Here is a 22,660-nt window from a genome sequence, read left to right as displayed (position 1 = left end):
CTCTAGGAGATACTGTATAATAAAGAGTAAGACAAGCCTAGGAATCTGTTGGGGAAGAGTGGCAGGGGGAGGGGGGAACAACTTGATGAATATGTCATATTGGCATAAGACAATGGGTCTTTCCTAAATTATTTTTTCAAGTGGAAAATGTTTAGCTCTCAATAAAATAAGATTTTTATTTGTCACATGTGAGTTTTCCAAAGCTATCAGATATAAAATATTTTCTAGTATTTTAATGCACAGGAATTGAATACAGAGGTACAGATGAATAGAATAAACATTTATATTATCAACTGAACTTTAATTTTTGCCTATTCTTTTGAATATATATTTGATTTTCACTGTAATTTCATTTATCAGTCCTCTTCAAGTGGTTTCTTTAGAAAAACAAGGGGTTAAAAAGATTTTTGAGACTATGGTAATTATGAATTTCAAAATCAAAGGAAATGTGATGTTTATGAAGTTGGAAAACATATATTCAGACTTTTCATTTGAGATATTAAGAGTTCATTTTTTTCATTTTTTTTTTCTTTTGGTGTGTGTGTGTGTGTGCGCTACCGAATACAGCATTCCTAAGACAAGCTAATGACATTGTCTTATGGGAGCATGCCTGTCAATTCTGCCATGTTAAAAATGTCATTTAAAATATCTAAGCAGATTGCTATGTATTTTTTCTGAGGATAAGGAGACAATTCTACATTTCCAACTGCTTTTACTGTTATTAGGTGAATGAGGCAATTTCTGATGAGATATTTACCCAAATGATATTTATATCAGAATATTTAAAATAAGATCAAATTCAACTTTAGGATATTAATAATTAGACCAGCCAAGTATATGGAAATTGACTTTTGCTGAAAAATCAGAATGATGAGTATTGCATTATTCTGCATGTGTGTTCAGCTCTGATGATGTTAAATGTTTGTCTTTATTTGCATCCTCAGGTACTTTCCCAGTTGTATTTCAACACTTTCATAAAATATAATATGGAAACATAATGCATGTCATTATTTTAGCAACAGGAGGTTGAACAAATGCATTTTTTGGCTTATATTTCTAATAAAAAGTAATTTTGATTTAAATTAGCACTATCTTTTTTTTTAGGCCTCCATTCCTTTGAAGGAATTGGAGCAGTTTAACTCAGATATACAAAAATTGCTTGAACCACTGGAGGCTGAAATTCAGCAGGGGGTGAATCTGAAAGAGGAAGACTTCAATAAAGATATGGTAAATTGGTTGTGATAAAAGTGTGAATGAACTATGAATGAAATGAATAAATATTTCAAAGGAAACTAGATAATTCAAGTCTCCAACTAAATTCTCAGAGCATACCTTGTACATTTTGTGATTCTAATGATTTATTACAAACGCAAAGTATTGTTATTGAACTGTTATGAATGCCAAATTACTATGATATGGGCATACAGGAGTACTTATAGATTCTAATAAATCACCCAGCAATGTTTTGTCCATACTCAAAAGACAAAATGTAATAAATGGAAAAAAAAAGTCAAATCAGAAAATAAATTAGAAACTTAATAATAATAATAATAAAAGCACAGGCATCAGAGATGGCTGCTATTTTGCTTCAGTCCTATTTTTGGTAATGTAACATTTATTTTGGATAAGGGGCAATTATACATGATATAAACATTGTTTATTAAAACTTAACACAATGTAGTTTTACAAAAACATTTAACAAGTAGTATAGTATATATCTAAAATATGTGTAAATTCATGCTGCTTATTTCATGGGAAAAAAGAAATATAACCATGTGGGCTATTCCCAGACTCATAACTTTCTTCTTATACCCTGATTAATTTCAACATGTCTTTTACGTTTCTCTCTGGCTTGAATATTTCTGCCTCACATTCTTTTTCACTGACTTATTTTTTATCCTTACTCCTCTTCACAATTTCCTTTCCCCTGTCCACAACCATCACCTATATGGCATTATTAACCTTTATATATGTCATGCTAGAGATTTCTCAGACATGTATCAGTGCTAGAGACTTCTCAGACAGTGATTGAAAATGATATCAGAAGGTAAATTATAAGTTGTAGATAATAGGCACATGAAGCAATAGGAGAACCATTTTTACCAATCTTAGTTCTCGTTGGTATCATTTCTGACTTCCTGGAGCTGCCTAACTCAGTACTCCCTATGTATGGGTTTGATGATCTTGCCAACTCAGCTCATGGAAAGAAAGACCAGACAAACCTTTTTCTAAGATACCAAGTTACAACTACCTCTTATTCATGTCAAAGAAGAAACCAGAGGGCACCAAGGTGGAAAAGAATGCTTCTTACTTCTTGGGCTGCTCACCAACTCTGCCCTCTAGCTTTCAGCTGGTGTGGGGAAAGAAGTGCAGTAGGGTTTTTGTTTGTTCATTATTTTTGTCCTCAGTCCCAGGAAATGTTTCAGATTTTTAATGACATATTCTTAAAAGGAAGGTTTTTCAAAGACTATAAACATAAGTGTCTATTACATTATTTCATTAGACAAGTAACTGGCACATCTCAGATGAAAATCTCATTTCTTTAAAAAAATGGAATAGTTTCTCAGTTGTGTGTAGAAGTTAACATATGCATTAGAGATTTAAGTATGCAACATTGAATGCCACGGATGATTATAAACACAAGCATGTCACATTTAAAAATTGTCTCCTTCCCTTAATTCATCAGAGTACCTTGGGTACTATTAAAAAGCAAACCTTCTTGATAGAAAGTATTTATATATTGCATTGAAAGAAAGATAGGAAATAGAAGTGAAACATCCAATGGTTACATATGCTACTCTGTTGGACAAACACTGTTTAAATAATTTTATTTCAAAATAAATAAAAATAATTTTATTAGAGTCTAAAGACCAAACTGCATATTAAAATATTTGAAGTCATTTTTATAATCCATATTTAATATTTACTTAATTGTATTTATTTTAAAATAACATGCATATGTGACTTATTTTTAGAAATTATCTGCAATATTTGACAGCAGTTGAGCACGTTTTTTCCTAAAGCTCTAATATTTGTTCTAGATTTGGTCATTTAGTTTCTGTAAAAGAAAAGAAAGAAAAGTTGCTCAGTCGTGTCTGACTCTTTGCAACCCCACGGACTGTAGCCTACCAGGCTCCTACATCCATGGGATTTTCCAGGCAAGAGTACTGGAGTGGGTTGCCATTTCCTTCTCCAGGGGATCTTCCCAACTCAGGGATTGAACCTAGGTCTCCCGCATTGCAGACAGACGCTTTACCATCTGAGCCACCAGGGAAGCTAGTTTATGTAAAACGGAACTTATTATATATAAATCAGTGTACACTTAAAACAATGCATTTTCACTTAGGAGTGTGTGTTAAATTTTAAAATTTTACAGTCTCACATTCACAGAGCCACATCTATATTCCTCTGTGAAATAACATTATATATAACAAGTTTTGTTTTCTTCTCCAAAGTTGTTTTTTGTTTTAATTTCTAGAAATGCATTAAAAATCAAAGCCCAAAGAATGCTTTCATAACAATTCACTTGTCTGAAATGATGTAGTAAATTGCTCCCCCATTTTTCTTCATACAACTCTAATCACATGTGTCCTTTTGAAATAGGAGGAAACTTCTTTTAAAAGTTAAAGTATAGCATATTAAAAAAGAAACTCTGAGTGCAGTATCTTAGGATAGCATTCCCTGAAAATTTTAAATTGGATTTTTTTGTGTGTGTTTTAATAACATGTTTTATTATCTCTGTTAAAGATGTACAGCTTTTTTTAAACCAAAATGAAGACTGTACTTGTTGTTTTTAATCAGAGTGAAGACAATGAGGGTACTGTAAAAGAATTGTTGCAAAGAGGAGACAACTTACAACAAAGAATCACAGATGAGAGAAAGCGAGAGGAAATAAAGATAAAACAGCAGCTGTTACAGACAAAACATAATGCTCTCAAGGTATTAGAGCTAAAATTATAATATACCTTGCCTGTGTTTTTTTTCATGTACAGGATAAAATCTATTGTTCATAAATAAAATTTGCTTAAGAATCTTAGTCACCAGAAATACATATTTTTTTTTTTCTGTTCAGTGTCTGTGCTTTAACAATTTTGAGTGCTGTCTTTGATTTTGAAAGATGTGTTGCTTAAAAATTTCAAGGTATTTACTTAGACACATTTTTCTGAGTAGTAATCAAAAGATATTAAATGCATCATTCATTGTGTTCATATATTTAATTTTGTAATACAATCTATTTTGTAAGTTATTTTGACATGTGTCTTGAAAAACCTGTTTAACTGTCAGCATAACCAATCTGTATATTTCTGAGGCTTTCTGCTCTTGATATTTTCTTGATTTAATTCAGAGTAGGTTCACTTTTTGGGATAACCTAGTATTTGTTTAATAGTTCATTTTTTTCCAGTTAACTTCATTTTGCCTTAAAGAGAGTTATTCTTCACAACTAACTAAACATTTAGAAGTCTAATTTCATTTGTATAGGAGTCCTCTAAAATAATCTTAATGTCCACGAGAAAGAACCGGTGCTCTCATTTTAACCAACATTAGTATAGAGCTTCAAGTACCCATGTGTCTCATCTGGAATTTCACAGCAAAGACAGAATAGAATATTGGTGTTTATATAATAATATCTAGAAAGTTCTTGAGAAGAGACGGGAGGACATGTGAAAGATTCTGTGAAATAACCTTTTATTTTTTAATGTGCTTTTCAATATTCACTATTTGCATGCATGGCTGATTTTCTAATACTGTTAATTGCTGAGCTTTTCATTGTAAATCACTCTTTTAGAGCTGTGTAGCCATGTAGGTGGATCCACCTTGTAGGTGAATAGACTCTGCTTTCTATATGCAAATAAGAGTATAAAACCTTTTCCCATATAGTCAGACAACCAAATAAACACTGCTGAGAATGTAATTACACAATATTGTGCCTGCAAGGAATCCACAAGGAAAGTCTAATTGGCCAGCAGGTGTTCTGAAGGTAACTGCTGATAAATATAGGAAATAGAAAAGGCCTCTTCCCTGAGGGAGTACAAGAGCAGGCCATAATGTGCTCAGAAAATCAGAAAGCTGTGTAATCCACACGCTTCCAACTGTGACCAAGCTTTTAGAAACATCTACACTGGTCATATGATGATATGTGTCCTACTGAACAGCAGTGTTTAATGGTTATCTGGCATACCTGTAAAGAAATCTCTATAATATCTCTTAATATCTTTACACATTACACACCACCTTGTGCTTAGGAAATAAAAGGAATTTCAGATTTGGCGACCACAAGCCCCTTCTCTTGGCGAAGATGTGAGTTGTGTCACCAGTAAGGCATGGCTCAACTCTCTTTCACGTGGCTGTATCTTGGTACCTTTGAAAAAAGCAGCATTCCATCTGGCTCATCCCAGGCATTTATTACCTCCATAGGAGGTTTAGAAATTCAACTGAAAATGTAAACTGTAGAAAATTTTACATCCCCAATTTTAAACAAAATGCAGAATGAAATCAAAATCAGTTTTCTCAGATATATGTTAAAAGCAATTAATGAAAATCAACACTTGCCACACCAATATACTAAATTCAGTAGTTGTTAATCTGCCAAGTGTTCAAGTCTAGTCCTTATGAAATATTTCAAAGAAGGTGAAACTTTCCAATGCAGTGAATATTTCAGCAGTTCTTTGATATTCACTCTTTTTTTTTGCTCCAGTTATATCTATACATGAAACCCTAATTGCTACTACTCTGAAGAAATGGAAACTGTATCCTGAGCTCTTATGTTCCCTTATAAAACATGTAAAATATATTCCCTTGTAAAATAGCATTACAACAAATTCTGTTGATCAAGGAAGACATTGGATGATCTTGTAAGGAGTAAGATGATTAATTTTCCCCTTTTGTGATTCATTAAAGTAGTCGCCCTTATTTATCTCATCAGGTTGATTGAAAACCATGCACATTTCCTTTTCTAAATTTTATCATTTTGCATTTGGATTTGATGCCAATGAGAAAGTTTGCCATACAAGTCTTAAAAGAAAAATAATTTTTATGATATTTAAATTGTCATTTTCATGCATACTCACAGGCATACACTTTTCACACTTGAACATATATAGCTTGAAGCAATTTCTGTGATAACTAAAAACACTTTATGTTTCTAATCACAAAATATTCATGTCCTATGAAACGTTTTTGCAGACATTTCTAAAATTATGAATGTAAATAGCTTGGCTATATAAACTTAAAATTTTGAACCTAGTGCTGAAGATAGAAATTTTAGAATTTTTACCTATTTTAAAATTCAAATGCAAACTCAGCAAGTTTGTGCAAGTATGTAGTTACCTCAATTGAGTTCACATATTGAACAGTTTAACAAACTCTACACAGTAATTTATTTGATTCATTAAGAGTTAATTAAATATGAAAAGATTTCTAAACAAGTTTGAGCATACTAAGAAAAAATACTGAAAGTGCATTGTTCAGTTTTCTTAGCTTCATGTCATGGGTCCTGTCACATGAATACGTAATTTAATAATCTACTTGTATGGGTAACATTTAAATGTGAATTTAACTGAACCTGAACAAGAAGGTGAGGGAACCAAATTATTTTTAAATGACTACAGCCAGAAGTATAATATGCTTATATATTGATATTTTAATAATATCTGCACCATGAACAGGATTTGAGGTCTCAAAGAAGAAAAAAGGCTCTAGAAATTTCTCACCAGTGGTATCAGTACAAGAGGCAGGCTGATGATCTCCTGAAATGCTTGGATGACATTGAAAAAAAATTAGCCAGCCTACCTGAACCCAGAGATGAAAGGAAAATAAAGGTAATGTTGTTTTAGAATGTCAATCTCAGATTTGTTGCTACATTTTAATTTATTGAACTTAACCTGTACAGATCATGTTTTAAATGTTGATGTTGTTGTTTCTTCTATTAGTGTTCTCCCCAGTTTGAGGTGTTTCTCTGTATTTTGTTTTGTTTTAGTAAATGTATTGTATTGTTTTTCAATTGACATAATGTTGAATGAATAAAATGTTTTATTCTTAGACATTGTGAAATGAACTAGAAATGTTATATGTTTTCTGGTAAAATTGTAATTGACTCTGTGTATCTTTGTTCCAGATGAACAAATGACTTATCGGTATATGGACGACTTCTATCTCATGTTAGCACATTCATTTCATCAGAGCATCTTCTCACATCAGTGTCAAATCTCTATAGATTTATCTGTTGCATATTGTCTGAAGATGTTTTTTTCTGTTTTTTTACACTTTTTATTTTGCTTCATTCTCTGTTGAGTTCCTCAAAACTTTAAAAAGGAAATAAATTACTTATTCACTTACCCACTAAATTATATTCTATCTGGATGGTCCCTATTAATAATGAGTAATCACTTCGTTAATTTGGGTCAACCCCAAAAACACTAGAGGAATTGACAAAGAAATCTGTTAGATCAATTTCAATATTTTCTCAATTAGAGTGTCTAAAACTGAGCATTCAAATAAAAGCTGAAATAATATTTGGGTCCTTGAAGATGACAGTGTTGGCTTCCATACTTGTAACTTATGAACAGTGAAAATAAAATGAAGACAGCCTGTGAAATTTCTGGGACAGGTATGTGCTGGGATAGGTTGATTCATGTGGTTAGCTAACTGCCCTGGGCCCTGTATTGGTTTTGCTCAATAGGAAATTGATCGTGAGTTGCAGAAGAAGAAAGAGGAGCTGAATGCAGTGCATAGGCAAGCTGAGGGCTTGTCTGAGGATGGGGCAGCAATGGCAGTGGAGTCAACTCAGATCCAGCTCAGCAAGCGCTGGCGGGAAATTGAGAGCAAATTTGCTCAGTTTCGAAGACTCAACTTTGCACAAATTGTGAGTTGTTACTGGCAAACCTATATGTGTTTGCAACTACTACTCTAACAACAGAGGCCTACTAACCAAAAGGAAAAAAAAATCTGGGTGCAATTTCAAAGTTCTAATCTGCATTCTGAAAGTGGGCAGTTTCCCCTACCTTTGGGCTTCCCTAACCCCAGTGGTTAGTTTTTCAGATTAAAAACATAATCTATTAATAGAGCATAGGAAAGAGTGCCCTTATCAAAAATGAGAAATACATCTTAATTTCTTTTGCCACATCATTTTTTCATAACATTAGCAGTGTGAATTTGTCAATTTACCATAACATTTACTTTATTTCAGCATCTAATCCAAAAATATGTATTGCTTTCCTGAGACCATCCCATGCTAATTTTACTTTCTTAATGTATACATGGTAAACAATAAATCTTTTGTGAAAGAACTTATATCAACTTGCACAAGGACTTCTTATCTCATGACTTAAACATTATAGTTTAGTCCTCACACCTGGCTTATCTATTTGATGGGTTAAAAAGTTTATAGAAGGATTGTATGCCTAGTGAGATCATTAATAATTGATAGCAGGTTGAGAATATAAAATATTGTTACTACTGAAATATCATAAGCCAAGAGGTGAAGAAACCACTGTTCTCTTTCAAACAACTGTATGGAAATTTTATGATTCTGTCTTTAAAAATGCAAGTCACAATCATAAGCTTGATCTTTTTAGAACTGTATTTGTAATAGAGTATAAACCATAGGGATTTTCTAGCAGATACATTTTTGTTGCTATTCTGAGAGATTGTAAAGTGAAGTGAAATAATCACCACTCTGTTATTATGCAAATACAGTGCTCCTCACAAAACCAGGGTGTGAAAGTCTGCAAAATGAGGCTTTATAATTATGTTAGGTTAACTTACATGAAACCGACAGATATTCAACCCTCTTTGACCTAGTTGATGACAGTTTTATTTGTTTCAACTCCTAGATGAGACTTAGTTGGGTATTTCTTCTTTGATATTGTTGATTCCATTTAATATGGGATGAATGATTGAATATGTCTTAGACAATTAGCATAACTGTTTTCTAAGCATATAATTTTGTTAATGTTGCTTATTAACTCGGTGAAAAATACTCCATATTATCATTACTTCTTTTAAATGCATTAGAAAAATCCTTGCATACACTGTTTTCTAAGAACTCCAAGTACTTTAATATTTAATAGCAGCTGAATATTCTGAGAAATTGGAAGTAGTAATATAAGGTATGTTTAAACTGTAATATATTGCAGTTGAAGTCCAATTCTAGCTGATTGAATGTTTCAGCCTATTATCTTTTGTATTAGATATTATGAATATAATATGTCATAAATCACTCAAGCTTACACTAACAGAAAGCTTGTGCCAATGGATGCAAAATGAATTGAAAGATTAAGGCAACCATAAAGAAAATTTAAGTAAAATATTTTTGCCTCCATTTAATACATCATTTAAGTCCTTTGCTTTGAATTATCTTACTACTCACTATTTTCTCCAATTCCATTTCCCCTATGTCTTGACACAAGCTATATGCAGGGTTAATTTTTTTTTTACAACTTTGTCAAGGTAAGTTATTAACACTTTATAGTTAAATAGACACAGTATCAAAACCCTAAACCACTCACTTAAAATACCATTGTGTACCTGCATATAATAGGCTCTCAACAAATATTTGTAAAACATAATAAAGATTGCTGAGGTAAAGTAAGGATAAGTGAACCACTATAAAACTTTTGAAATAAATATTCATAAAATATATTTTCTTCAGAAACCATTTCTTCTTGATTTTTATATCTGAAGGATCCCAAAATACAGATGATGCATGGCTTGGGGAAAAAGTTGTATGTTAATTTTCCATGATAAAACAAGTAAGAACAATATACATGAAGAATAATCAATTTAATATTACAATTATATTTAGCCTTGGATTTTTATTAGATCTGAAATTTGATAGATTGATAGATCAAAGATGTATATAGTCCACTGATTGCTAATAAATGTTAAAAAAACTTATTTCACATATCGACTGGTTTAGAGTCATCTTTCCCAATTAATCTACAGTGAGAACATTTGAGACAGCCACAAGCAAACGTCTTAACTAAGAGTTATGTTTGGGATAATCTTACCATGGCCCTGATGTAGCACAGGTAGTCAGAGCTTCCAAATTTCTTTCCTCCCCTTGCATTTCCCTTTTCTATTTCTATAATTATTTCTTCTCAAATGTCCCTTTATGTTATTTCTGTATATGAATTCTAGATTTCTATGGATTTTCAGTTAGTCTTTCATATCTTAGAAGTAGCAATTCAAGATTTTAGGCAGTACTATGAAGTGCTTAATATTTGAGAACTGAATTTAAAATGAGAAATTAATTGTATTCATTTCAGAGATAAAGACTCAGAAATAAACTAAGCGGTGTAAAATTAGATACTTCAGGGACTAGGTCCAGATCAGAGTTACATATGACCATAGTAAAGCTCAGAAAAACCCTGGTACTTGGGTCTCAGGTAGCCATGGGGCAGCCCCAGGCCAGGCAAGAGTGTAGACCAAAGCCAAGAAGAGAGTGTCTACAAATGATTGTCCTCAGGATAATCCTGGAGACCATAAAGAAGGGAAAACAGACTGAGAGAAAGTGAGTAAGATTTTCTTCAGGTACTGAGCATGTTGAAGCTCCTGCCCTAGTTAGGATTACATGGCATTTTTAATATGGTTCCATTGACTTGCAGACCTGGCTGTTCACTGAAGACCAAACAATGACTGTAAACTGAACATGAGGAATGTTTTCTGTAAGATATTTTACAACAGTGGTCTAGTAAAATAGACCACTCTCTGGGGTGAATGGCCCTGTGAATCCCATTGATTCCATCTGCTGGCTGTATGATCACCAGTCTCTTCCAGCCTGGTTTCTTGCATTTCTACCATGGGGATGAGGATGTTTATAATAATAAAATATGGTAGTATTTGTAAAAAAAAAAAAACAGCTACATTATGGAGGTTAACTGAAGTTAAGTGAATCAATAGTTTTTTCTTCTTCTTCTTCCTGTATATAAGTTAACATTGGAATGAGACACATTATTTTAAAATGTAGAGTATATTTGTGAATCATTAAGAGGATTGGGATGAGTAGGTCCCATAGGTTTAAAATATTGTTAACAACAGGTAGATCTATTTTGTTCAATGTAAATTAAAAATTAGATTTCATAGTTCTTGGCAAGTAGTTTTGTCTAGAGTTACATAGTATTTGTGGGAAATTTCATGCAAAGCTGTTGATTCTGCCAATGAAGGCATAATTTTCCATAAACTTGGCAATAGAGCATTAGCTAAATTATTTTCTATAGAAAGGTAAAGAAAGAGGAGGAAAAATATAAAGGCTTTTAAAATATAATAGAGAACTATGCCAGAGAAGGCGATGGCACCCCACTCCAGTACTCTTGCCTGGAAAATCCCATGGATGGAGGAGTCTGGTGGGCTGCAGTCCATGGGGTTGTGAAGAGTCGGACACGACTGAGCAACTTCACTTTTACTTTTCACTTTCATGCATTGGAAAAGGAAATGGCAAGCCACTCCAGTGTTCTTGCCTGGAGAATCCCAGGGACGGGGGAACCTGGTGGGCTGCCGTCTATGGGGTTGCACAGAGTCAGACACGACTGAAGCGAATTAGCAGCAGCAGCAGAAAACTATGCATAATTTTATCAAGGTTAATTGTAATATTTGACAGTTAACCTCAGAGATCCCAAGAAAATCCAACCACAAAATTTCACAATGAGGATATGCAACAACCCTTATGCGAAACTCCTGAGCAAAATAAGCTCACAGGTTAAAATTTAAATGGATATGAAAAAATGCTTTCTGTAAGTGATGTTAACATGCCCAAATTAAAAGGAGTATGCACACCTGAAGAAATTAGAGATAAGAAGACAGTAAAGGACATGAAAATGCTTTTTTAATGTTCAAAAAGATTTCGAAAATAAAGATGGAATGGAATTCTTATAATAACAACAAGCCATTTTGAAAAGTGAATAGGAAACTGATAACATAGAATCTAGAAATTAACATGTAATTATTGAAATAATAGCTCAACTTTTTAAATGGTGGGTTCGTTATAGAAGAAAAGGAATATATTAATTGAAAGATGCTGAGGAAATTTGTGCTTTGCTGAAAATAGCAGAAGATGGAGAGGATAGAATAAAAAGCTCAAACATATGCCTGAAAAGAGTTCCAGATTGATAAAGTGGAGAGCCAGGGGAAGAGACATTATTTTATATAAATGACTGACATTTAACAAGATTGAATAAATCTCAATTTACATGAGACCTCAAATTGAATAAAGCTCAATTTGCATGAGTCCTCAAACTGAATGAAACTCAACCAGTTTGTAATAAATAAAAACAAGTTCACAACCAGCAAAGTCTGAGTGAAACTCAGAACATCAGTGATCAGGAAGGTCACCATAAAAGCTGCTAAGGACCAAAAGCAGAAAGCTCCATAGACTGGCCAACTTGTCCTCAATAATAGGTGTTAGAAGACACTAGGATAATGTTCAAGGTGAATGTTCAAAAGAATCCTGTAAACAGTGATTCAAGAATGAAGACAAACTATTTTCAGATATACAAACACTATATTTTCAAATAAATGAACACTGTTTATAACCTATAGATTCTCACTGAAAAAATTACTAAACAATATACTAGTGTAAAACAGAACACAGAACCACAGAGAAGTAGCAAGCTATATAAAGGTATATAACATTAGTTTATATGTATAAAAAACAAACTTAAATCTTGTAATTAGCCACTAAAATTGTGGCAATTGCTGCAAAGGAAAACATAGAGTTCTATTAGAATATTAAAGTGATTTGATCTCACAATAATGAAAATACAATAAATACAAGGTTATTTCTAGATGGTAGCAGCAAATATAAGGTTTGTGCCTATTGTGTTCAATATGAATTATTGCCAGTTATCATGTTTATAAGGAAAAAAATGTAGTAAACCTTTGGAATAGGCAATATATGCATGACCTGTCTCAGGGAGAGGAGAAAAAAATTTTAAAAATATAAAATACAAAAATACATCTTATTGAAAGAAGGAAAAGAAATGTCCTTTTCTAAATATGACAACCCCCATTTGCTCTGGATATCCTATGACTTCAAAGACTAAGTAAATAATACTGATATCTGACAATTTACCTCTGACAACTTTTTATTCAGCTTTTATTTTAGAACCCTAACAGGTATTTCACACATAAAATAGCCAAGTCAAGAATAATTAATTTTCACTCCTATATAAATGGCTCCTACCAAACTCTGCAGCTGTTAGTAAATTCCCTTTAACTTAGGTCCAAAATCTAAACATCATCCATGATTCCTCCTTATTTCTATATTATGCATGGAATTCACTTCAAATTCTGTTGGCTCTACCTGCAAAATACATCTTTAATTGGACCACTCCTCAGAAACTTTATTGCAGAAACCCTTGACAACACTGTATTCTCTCTCATCTCAATTACTTCAGCAGCCCGCTAGTCCTTATTTCCCATGTTTACCCACCTATATTATAGTCTCCTTGGTGAAATCAGAGAATTCCTAAAAGTATATGTGGGATTCTGTCAAGCCTCTGCTGCTTATTACAATTCTAATGAAATTTTATGAGTTTCTGCATAGCTTGGTCCCTGCCTACTATTCCTATTACTCCAACTTTATCTCCCTTTTGGCATTCTCCTAATACAGAGGCTTTAAAGTGTCCTGTATACTTAAACTACTGCTGCTGCTGCTAAGTCGCTTCAGTGGTGTTTGACTCTGTGTGACCCCATAGACAGCCAACCAGGCTTCCCGTCCCTGGGATTCTCCAGGCAAGAACACTGGAGAACAAGAACACTGGAGTGGGTTGCCATTTCCTTCTCCAATGCATGAAAGTGAAAAGTGAAAGTGAAGTTGCTCAGTCGTGCCCGACTCTTAGTGACCCCACTTAAGCACATAGCATCATTTCTATCTCAGGACCTTTGTATATACTGTCTCTTTATGGAATATTTTTCAAGTAGACTTTCGTATAGATACTAAAACTTAGCCATCCTTTCATTTACAAGCTGAAATTAGAGGCTTCCCTGGTTGCTCAGATGGTAAAGTCTACCTGCAATGCAGGAGACCTGGGTTCGATCATCCCTAGATCCCTAAGGAATATTCCCTGGAGAAGGGAATAGCGACCCACGCCAATATTCTTGCCTGGAGAATTCCATGGACAGAGGAGCCTGGCAGGCTACAGAACAATTAGAACTTGGTAGAATTTAGACAGGCAATACTTAATAGGTATTTTTTTTCTATTTTAAAAATATTGTATACTCATGGTAATTATACATGCCAACTGTGAGTTTAAGATATCTGTTCAGAACAGCAAATTTTAGTACAGTTACTTCTGGAAGTGCATATACTGAGAAAAGACAAAGTTCTCGAAACTTAACACTGAGGAGGTAAAGACTGAATATGAGGTTGAGGATAATAATGTATTGCAAAGGATAGCTTTTACTACATCAGAGTAAATTGTAGTAAGGAATTTACTTAAAAGCATACATTGCCAAAATACACAACTTCTTGAAAAGCTGATAGAAATCTGTCAGTAGATTTATTTAAAAGTTTCAAGAAATGTGTTATACAAGTTAGCTCTAAAGTGAATACTTTGTAAAATGGGAATATTTACAGTATAAACTTTCATCCACTAATTTTTAAAAATTGTTTGAATTTGAACAGAACTTTATGTTTACAAAATATGTTCACATGTATCTTGTTCACTCCCCCCAATAACCCTCTCAAGTATTATTTTAATTGTCATTTTACAGAAAGGAGACATAATTTAAATAAAGTTAAGGAAATTGGCCAAGGGTGCATGAGCAAATTGGAAGACACCTAACTTGAACTCAGCGCTTCCCAAGATATGGTGGGAGTTATTCAAAATAAAGAAAACAAAAAATCTAGTGTCCAAATAAATTTGAGAAACACTGGATTAAGCAAAGTTTCCTTAGTCTAGAATCTTCCAGGGCTTTTGATATGTAAATGTGATTATGAATTTCTGTGAGAGGAATAGATTCTGCAGACTTTCACATCTGGATAGTTGTAATACAAAGAGGGAAATTTCATTTCAGTTTTAAGATTCTATTTGAGTGACTGTGAAGAACTAATGTTCTTCAAGGGGAAAAATGGGGGAAAAAACATCACTTTATCATTATGGTTTTGTTGTTTTAGATTTTCTTAAAATGAAGCAGAGATGTACAAAAAAGTAATCACAGAACTGATTGCCATCACCGTATGTCTGAACCTAGATTTGATTCAGCACTACTATTTTCTTGTACATTTGCTGCTTATCACATTATGATAGCCATTTAATGGTGACAACAAACTTTTTGCATAATTGCTACATAGATTTTTTTCTTTGCCTTTAAATCAAAACAAAGATCATCAGCTGCCAATGCAATATCCTTGGGAATATTGGTAATATAAATAATTTTCATATTTAGAGACAGAGTGCTCTTTAGTAAACAGAGTTGTGAGTATAAAAGATGAATACTGGTTGCTAAGGGAAGTGGACCAGGAGGTAGCTGCTTATAAAATTTTCCTTCTCTGAGCTGCAATTTTTTAATTAACATCACATGAGTTAAGAAAAAATAGATCACTCAAGATTCTATGTTTCTCTAGACTGCTATGATCATAATAGTTTTTGCCATTTATATAATAATTTTTTCTGGTCTTTAGTTTATGTAAGACAATCAGCTTAATGGTTGTTTAGTAAATAGAGTATGTTAGTTTCAGTTCAGTCACTCAGTCATGTCCGACTCTTTGCGACCCCATGAATCACAGCACGCCAGGCCTCCCTGTCCATCACCATCTCTCAGAGTCCACTCAAACTCACATCCATTGAGTCGGTGATACCATCCAGCCATCTCATCCTCCTCCTGCCCCCAATCCCTCCCAGCATCAGAGTCTTTTCCAATGAGTCAACTCTTCGCATGAGGTGGCCAAAGTACTGGAGTTTCAGCTTTAGCATCATTCCTTCCAAAGAAATCCCAGGGCTGATCTCCTTTAGGATGGACTGGATGGATCTCCTTGCAGTCCAAGGGACTCTCAAGAGTCTTCTCCAACACCACAGTTCAAAGGCATCAATTCTTCAGTGCTCTGCCTTCTTCACAGTCCAACTCTCACATCCATACATGACCACAAGAAAAACCATAGCCTTGACTAGATGGACCTTTGTTGGCAAAGTAATGTCTCTGCTTTTGAATATGCTATCTAGGTTGGTCATAACTTTTCTTCCAAGGAATAAGCGTCTTTTAATTTCATGGCTGCAGTCACCATCTGCAGTGATTTTGGAGCCCCTCAAAATAAAGTCTGACACTGTTTCTACTGTTTCCCCATCTATTTCCCATGAAGTGATGGGACCAGATGCCATGATCTTCGTTTTCTGAATGTTGAGTTTAAGCCAACTTTTTCACTCTCCACTTTCATTTTCATCAAGAGGCTTTTGAGTTCCTCTTCACTTTCTGCCATAAGGGTGGTGTCATCTGCATATCTGAGGTTATTGATATTTCTCCCGGCAATCTTGATTCCAGCTTGTGTTTCTTCCAGTCCAGCATTTCTCATGATGTACTCTGCATATAAGTTAAATAAGCAGGGTGACAATATACAGCCTTGACGTACTCCTTTTCCTATTTGGAACCAGTCTGTTGTTCCATGCCCAGTTCTAACTGTTGCTTCCTGACCTGCATATAGGTTTCTCTAGAGAGTATGTTAAGCTAGATTCAATTTCCAGTAAGATGGCAGACTGATTGATTCCCTCACCCCTCACTTCAAACATATGAAAATTCTGGATAAAATTTAATCTGAAAGCAACTTAAACACATAGCTGAGCTCAAAATATGTGATGGAACCTCCATTCTCCCTAGTTGTCATAATTGTGCACATCATCTCGTGTTACTGAGCCTGGATTGAGGGCCTCATGGTTTCGAAAAAGGTTTAAAGGCTTTTAGTAGACAACATATAACCTTATACAGTATCTACTAGAGATGTAATGAAAACCCTGCCTAAATGTTGAATCTTCAAGGGCTTCCCTTGACAAGTAAAGGGTAAATAGACAAATACGACTCTCAAGGCCAGTTCATCTGGTGAGGACTCTTGAGTGGAGGAAGAAAATCTGGGAAAGTGAATACTGAGTGTGGGGATCTGAATTTATACACTAACCACAGGCCTCTGAACTCCTCAACTGAGAAGTTAACATGAAATTTTCTCCAGGCTGTTGAAATCCTTAGAGTCTTCTCACATAGTCGTACAATAAATCACTCTTTGGGAGAACCCCACAGAGACATGGATACTGAAGATGGCTTCACAACGGACTTCAGAACTCACATGAAGATATAATATATTTTGACGTTGAGTCATCTCACATAATCAAGAGAATGAATATTTCATGAACTTAATAGAAAACTATTGCATGCTCTTAAGTAAATATGTTGAAAATAAAATAGAGATCAAGGAACAAAATAAACACTTATGAAAACACCTTCCGAGTTTTATGCTAATAACACATTGAATAAAACTTCTAGAAACAAAAAGTTAGTCGTTGAAATAAAAAATAACAATATGTATGTTGAACACCTGATTAAACAAACATGAAGATAAAATTAGTCATTATGGTAAAATGATACCACATGAAGATTGAAAATATGAAAATGATTGAGGAAATAGAATAAGCTTTATGTCTAATTACAAAAGGCAATGACACAGAGAATATGTAGGAGACAATAGTTTAGGAAAAATGGCTAAAATTTCCAGATCTTAAGACATGAGACCACAAATTGAATAACTACATTGGTGCCCCAACCAGAGTGTATTAAAATAAATCTATGGAAGCATAGAGAATATAAAATACATTTAAAAAGAGACAGGGTACATACATACGTGAGCAGGAATGGCTTATTTAATTGAAGATTCTGATGATCAGTTTAAAAAAAAAAAGAATCTTCAAATTACTATTGTATTACTGTTGCGAAATAAACACTGGGCTACTGTTTATAAAGTGGATTCCACTCATGTTAGAAGAACTGATACTGTGTAATACCTCTTATGCTTGGAAAAAGAAGATGTAAGATTTTATTCTGTGCCTCTCATTACCTATACAACTTGGACTGAATATTGGAGCCTCAGGATGAAGTTAATAACTGCTTTCTTATAGAATTAAGAGAGATAATCAACCACCAAAAATGTTGAAGCTCTAAAATATTTGTATTAATGTCACTAGTTTTATGGACAGTATATACAAGTGTTGGTGTCCAGATTTAACACAGCTAGGTGTCCTGACAAACCAAAAGCCAAAATGTAAGTTGCTCTGAGTTGGTAGTGTCCTATGTACCTAACAGGAGCAAGCACAAACACATTCTAATTTGATACATTCTAATACGATACTGCTTAAATCTAGACTTTAAATAACTCCCATAGATAAAGTTCTAAGAATATGTGTGTAGAATTAAAATGACAATTCACATGATGTAAAAAGCAGTGGAATCCAACTCTTAAAGACAGAAGAAAAGACAGAAGATAAGACAGGTAGAGAGTGAGAAGTTCAAATATAGAAGGAAAGAATGGAGTAAAAGTGTAAAAAGGTTTTGATGTGATAATTGTTTAGGATTTTCCAAAAGTATTGCAAGTTCCTAGAGTCAGATTGAAAGTAAGTAAATATCAAATAGTGAAATGACCCAATTTTGTTCTGTTTTATGGCTGAGTAATATTTCATTGTATATATGTACCACATCTTTATTGATTCATCTGTCAATGGACATCTAGGCTGCTTCCATGTCCTGGCCATTGTAAATAGTGAAGCAGTGAACATGGGGTGCTTATATCTTTTTGAATTATGATTTTCTCCAGTATATGCCCAGGAGTGGAATTGGTGGGTCATGTGGTAGTTCTATTTTTAGTTTTTTAAGGGACCTCTATACTGTTCTCCATTGTGGTTGTATCAATTTAAATTCCCACCAAAAAGTAGGAGGATTCTCTTTTCTCCACAGCCTCTTCGGCATTTATTGTTTGTAGACTTTCTGATGATGGCCATTCTGACTGGTGTGAGGTGATATCTCATTGTAGTTTTGATTTGCATTTCTCTAATAATGAGCAATGTTTGGCATCTTTTCATATGATTTTTGGCCATCTGTGCTGGGTCATCTGTAGTGATATGGATGGACTCTATGTCCTAGAGTTATTTATCATTTCAGTCTGTATAACCTAGGGGCTCTCACACAGAGTGAAGTAAGTCAGAAAGAGAAAAACAAATATTATATATATATATATATACATATATATATATATGTATATATATATGGAATCTAGACAGATGGTACAGATGAGCCTGTTTTCAGGGTAGGAATAGAGATGCAGACTTAGAGAATGGACATGTGGGCACATAGGGTGAACAGGGGGGTGAGACCAATTGGGAGAGTAGGATTGACATATATAGACTATTCTGTACGAAACAGAGAGTGGGAAGCTGCTATGTAGCACAGGGAGCTCAACTCAATGGTCTATGTTGACCTAGAGGGGCAGGATCAGGGCAGTTGGGTAGAAGGGAGATTAAAGAGGGAGGGGATATATGTATTCATATTGCTGATTCAATTCATTGTATAGCAGAAACTAACACAACACTGTAAAGCAATTATACTCCAATAAAGAATCATTGCATTGGGAAAAGCAAGTGGGAAAATTAAATATAACTGTATGTTATCATGGAGAAGGCAATGGCACCCCACTCCAGCACTCTTGCCTGGAAAATCCCATGGACGGAGGAGCCTGATGGGCTGCAGTCCATGGGGTCACTAGGAGTCGGACACGATTGAGCGACTTCACTTTCACTTTTCACTTTCATGCATTGGAGAAGGAAATGGCAACCCACTCCAGTGTTCCTGCCTGGAGAGTCCCAGGGATGGGGGAGCCTGGTGGGCTGCCGTCTGGTGTTGCACAGAGTCAAACACGACTGAAGTGACTTAGTAGCAGAAGCAGCAGCAGCAGCATGTTATCATAGTGAAACTGATAAATTCCAAAGCCAAGGAGAGAAGTTTAAAGGCAGCAGAATAGATAGATTACCTGGAAAGTAATGCCACATGTAATGACAGCTGATTTTGGATCAATTATAAAAGCCAGAAGGTGATAGAATGATGTTTTTAAAAATGATGAAAGAAAAACCTAGAATTTGTATAATCATAGTAACTTTTTCTTTTGAGAGTAACATTGAAATAAAGATCTTTTCAGACAAACAAAAGCTGAGAGATAGCCAATGGGAGAGTCTTACTGAAGGGTCCTCAGGTTTTTTCTTTTTCTGTTTTTGTTTTTAGAATTAGTCACTGTTAATGTTTATTCAGTTATCAAATCTATACATCATGCTGAAATAATTTTATATCCTGAATTTTCACTAAACATTATATGTCTTTTCCTATGTTAGTAAAAAGAAATTCTGGAAACATTTTTAAAGCCTATATAATATTCCACAGCATGTATGCACCTCAGGGTTGGTTTTTAACTGGAAGGAGAATGACCCTAGATGGATGATTCATGATGCAAGGAAGAATGATGAGCAAGGAAAATGTCAAACCAATATAAAAACCTGAAGAAATAGTTGCTGTATATACAATTGTCTAAAGTACAGAATTGGACTAAAATACTGGACATCAATGACACAAAATATGGAAGGAAATTTCTTGTTTACCTCCTACTTTTCAGGATGTTCTTTCTCTTCTGTCATGTTGAATTATCTGAGTGCTCAGTCTTTGGACATTTTCCATCTATACTCCCTTGTGTTGCTTTTATTCATCCAATCCCATGACTTTAGTGCAAGGTTATAATTTCATGACCACATTTTTATAAATAGACCACTCTTTTCCCCTGATCTATAGTGGCAACATAACCCTTTCAAAGTTTTGGGTAAAAAAAAAATCTAACCTCGCTTTCCTTTACCTATTTTCAACACAATAAACAGAGATATCACTTGAAAATATAAATCAGGTAAGCTTTTTCTGATGAAAATGCCCTGATGGATTCTCATCTATTTTAGTATAAAATCCAAAATCCTTACATGAGTTTTACTGGATTGATGATCTTGCCCCCTATTAGCTCTCCAGAGTTATCTCTTAGCATTTGACCTCTATTCCTATGCTCAACCTACTTTGACCTCTTCACTCTTCCTTGAACATACCGGCATACCCCCTTTGCACTGTGTGTTCCCTAAGCCTAAGACTCTGATCCCCCAGATATCTATACGGTCCCCTCCCTCTGCCTTCAAGTCTTTGCTCAAAAGTGTTCTCAGTGATGCATTTCATCGACCCCTTCCCCATTGACTGTTCTCCGTAAAATGTACTACCAGAAAAGTTATAAATATTTTCACTTTTTATATCCATCTCTCTTCATAGGATGGTAGCTCCAAAAATGAAGGAATTTCCTTCTTTTTTTTTTTCCTTTTGTTTCTTTGTCCTCAGAACCAAAAGTAGAGACTAGCCAGGGTAGGGGGTGGGGTGGGAGGTACATTCAAAAGAGAGGGAATGTATATACACTTATAGCTGATTCACACTGTTGTACAACAGAAACTAACTCAACATTGTAAAGCAATTATCCTCCAGTTTAAAAAAAAATTCCCCAAAAAAGTAATGACTAGCAAGTGGTAGGTACATAATATATATTTGTTGAATGAATGAATGCTTTATTGATGAATCAAATCATTGTAAGGTCCTCTTAATGCTCAGAAAGAGATCATGCAAAATTCATTGTGCATGTTAATAATTTTAGAGTAACCACTAACCTGATAAAAATAGTGTATAAAATTTTTGAAGTAGAGAAAAAAAGAAATGTATAAGCTATCCAAATAATCCAAACAAGAAACTGAGGCTTAAGAACACTAGTAGAATTGCCCAAGGAAAGTAAGCCACTACATTAACATAGGACTTTGTTGTTTCTAGCTCTCTCCAGGCCAAGGCCATTACTGTATATGAAATAAGATGTCAGTTGCAAGTTAATATTCTTGTAAGTTTAAACAAATTCACTGTTCTGTGGCTAAGATTTATATAAAATAGTACCTCAGAAATATTACCTCAAGTGATAGACTTTAAATAACACAATAAATTAAAAATATTAATATAAATGTGTTAAGCTAGACTCAAGGCTTATATTAATATGCACACTTATTGCATAGTTAGGTTATAGCTATGGTAGGTACATAATTTTATACGCTATTCATCTTCTAAATTAGAGTTTCAGTAAAGTAATATAATCACAATTCAATTTGGTGTCAAATATATACATAAACTTTAAAATAACATTCCCTTTCTTATAGTAATATACTGTATCAAATTTTTCTATTAAGTGGAAATTTAGCACAGTCTTCAGGAGATATTATTGATGGTAAATGTCTTAATAATGATAGATTTATCATAAATTTTAAATATAAAATTGAGTCTGATGATTTACTGGTATATATAGCTTTATTATGTGATTTTATTAGAAAATTAGAATAAATATACCTCATTGTATACCTTATTTTACTAAAATTAATATCATTTTTTCTTGAAATGACAGTGTTTGAAACATGATTACATTTGATATAACTATTGTGGAGCAGTTTATTACTTATAATTTTGAATGAAAACATTAAGCAAATCTTAGCTCTTATTAATGTAATGGGAATAAGTATGAATATCAGTTATTTTGTTGTGCAATAGCAGATTTTCTGAGGCCAGCTGAGGCACACCAAGACTAGAGTTTTAC

General features: G+C 33.9%; 1 protein-coding gene across 21 annotated transcripts in view; it reads left to right on the top strand.

The window, feature by feature from the left end:
• DMD (dystrophin) overlaps positions 1-22,660 on the top strand; it is a 2,667,987-nt gene that overhangs the window by 1,335,421 nt on the left and 1,309,906 nt on the right. For 18 of the 21 annotated variants that reach the window (XM_086387509.1, XM_086387510.1, XM_086387500.1 and 15 more), the window contains 4 exons: positions 1,105-1,227; positions 3,802-3,939; positions 6,666-6,818; positions 7,679-7,861. In XM_086387509.1, coding sequence (XP_086243635.1) covers positions 1,105-1,227; positions 3,802-3,939; positions 6,666-6,818; positions 7,679-7,861 — 597 coding nt within the window. The remainder of the gene's footprint in view (positions 1-1,104; positions 1,228-3,801; positions 3,940-6,665; positions 6,819-7,678; positions 7,862-22,660) is intronic. The other 3 variants (XM_086387503.1, XM_086387507.1, XM_086387508.1) reach the window with 1 other exon arrangement.

The sequence above is a fragment of the Bos grunniens genome, chromosome X (assembly GCF_055505025.1).
Source record: "Bos grunniens cultivar Pamir isolate PY7600 chromosome X, Bosgru_T2T1.0, whole genome shotgun sequence".
In the NCBI taxonomy this organism is placed as follows: Eukaryota; Metazoa; Chordata; class Mammalia; order Artiodactyla; family Bovidae; genus Bos; species Bos grunniens.
Note: the sequence above shows the minus strand (reverse complement) of the source record. Positions and strands in the feature narration are given on the sequence as shown.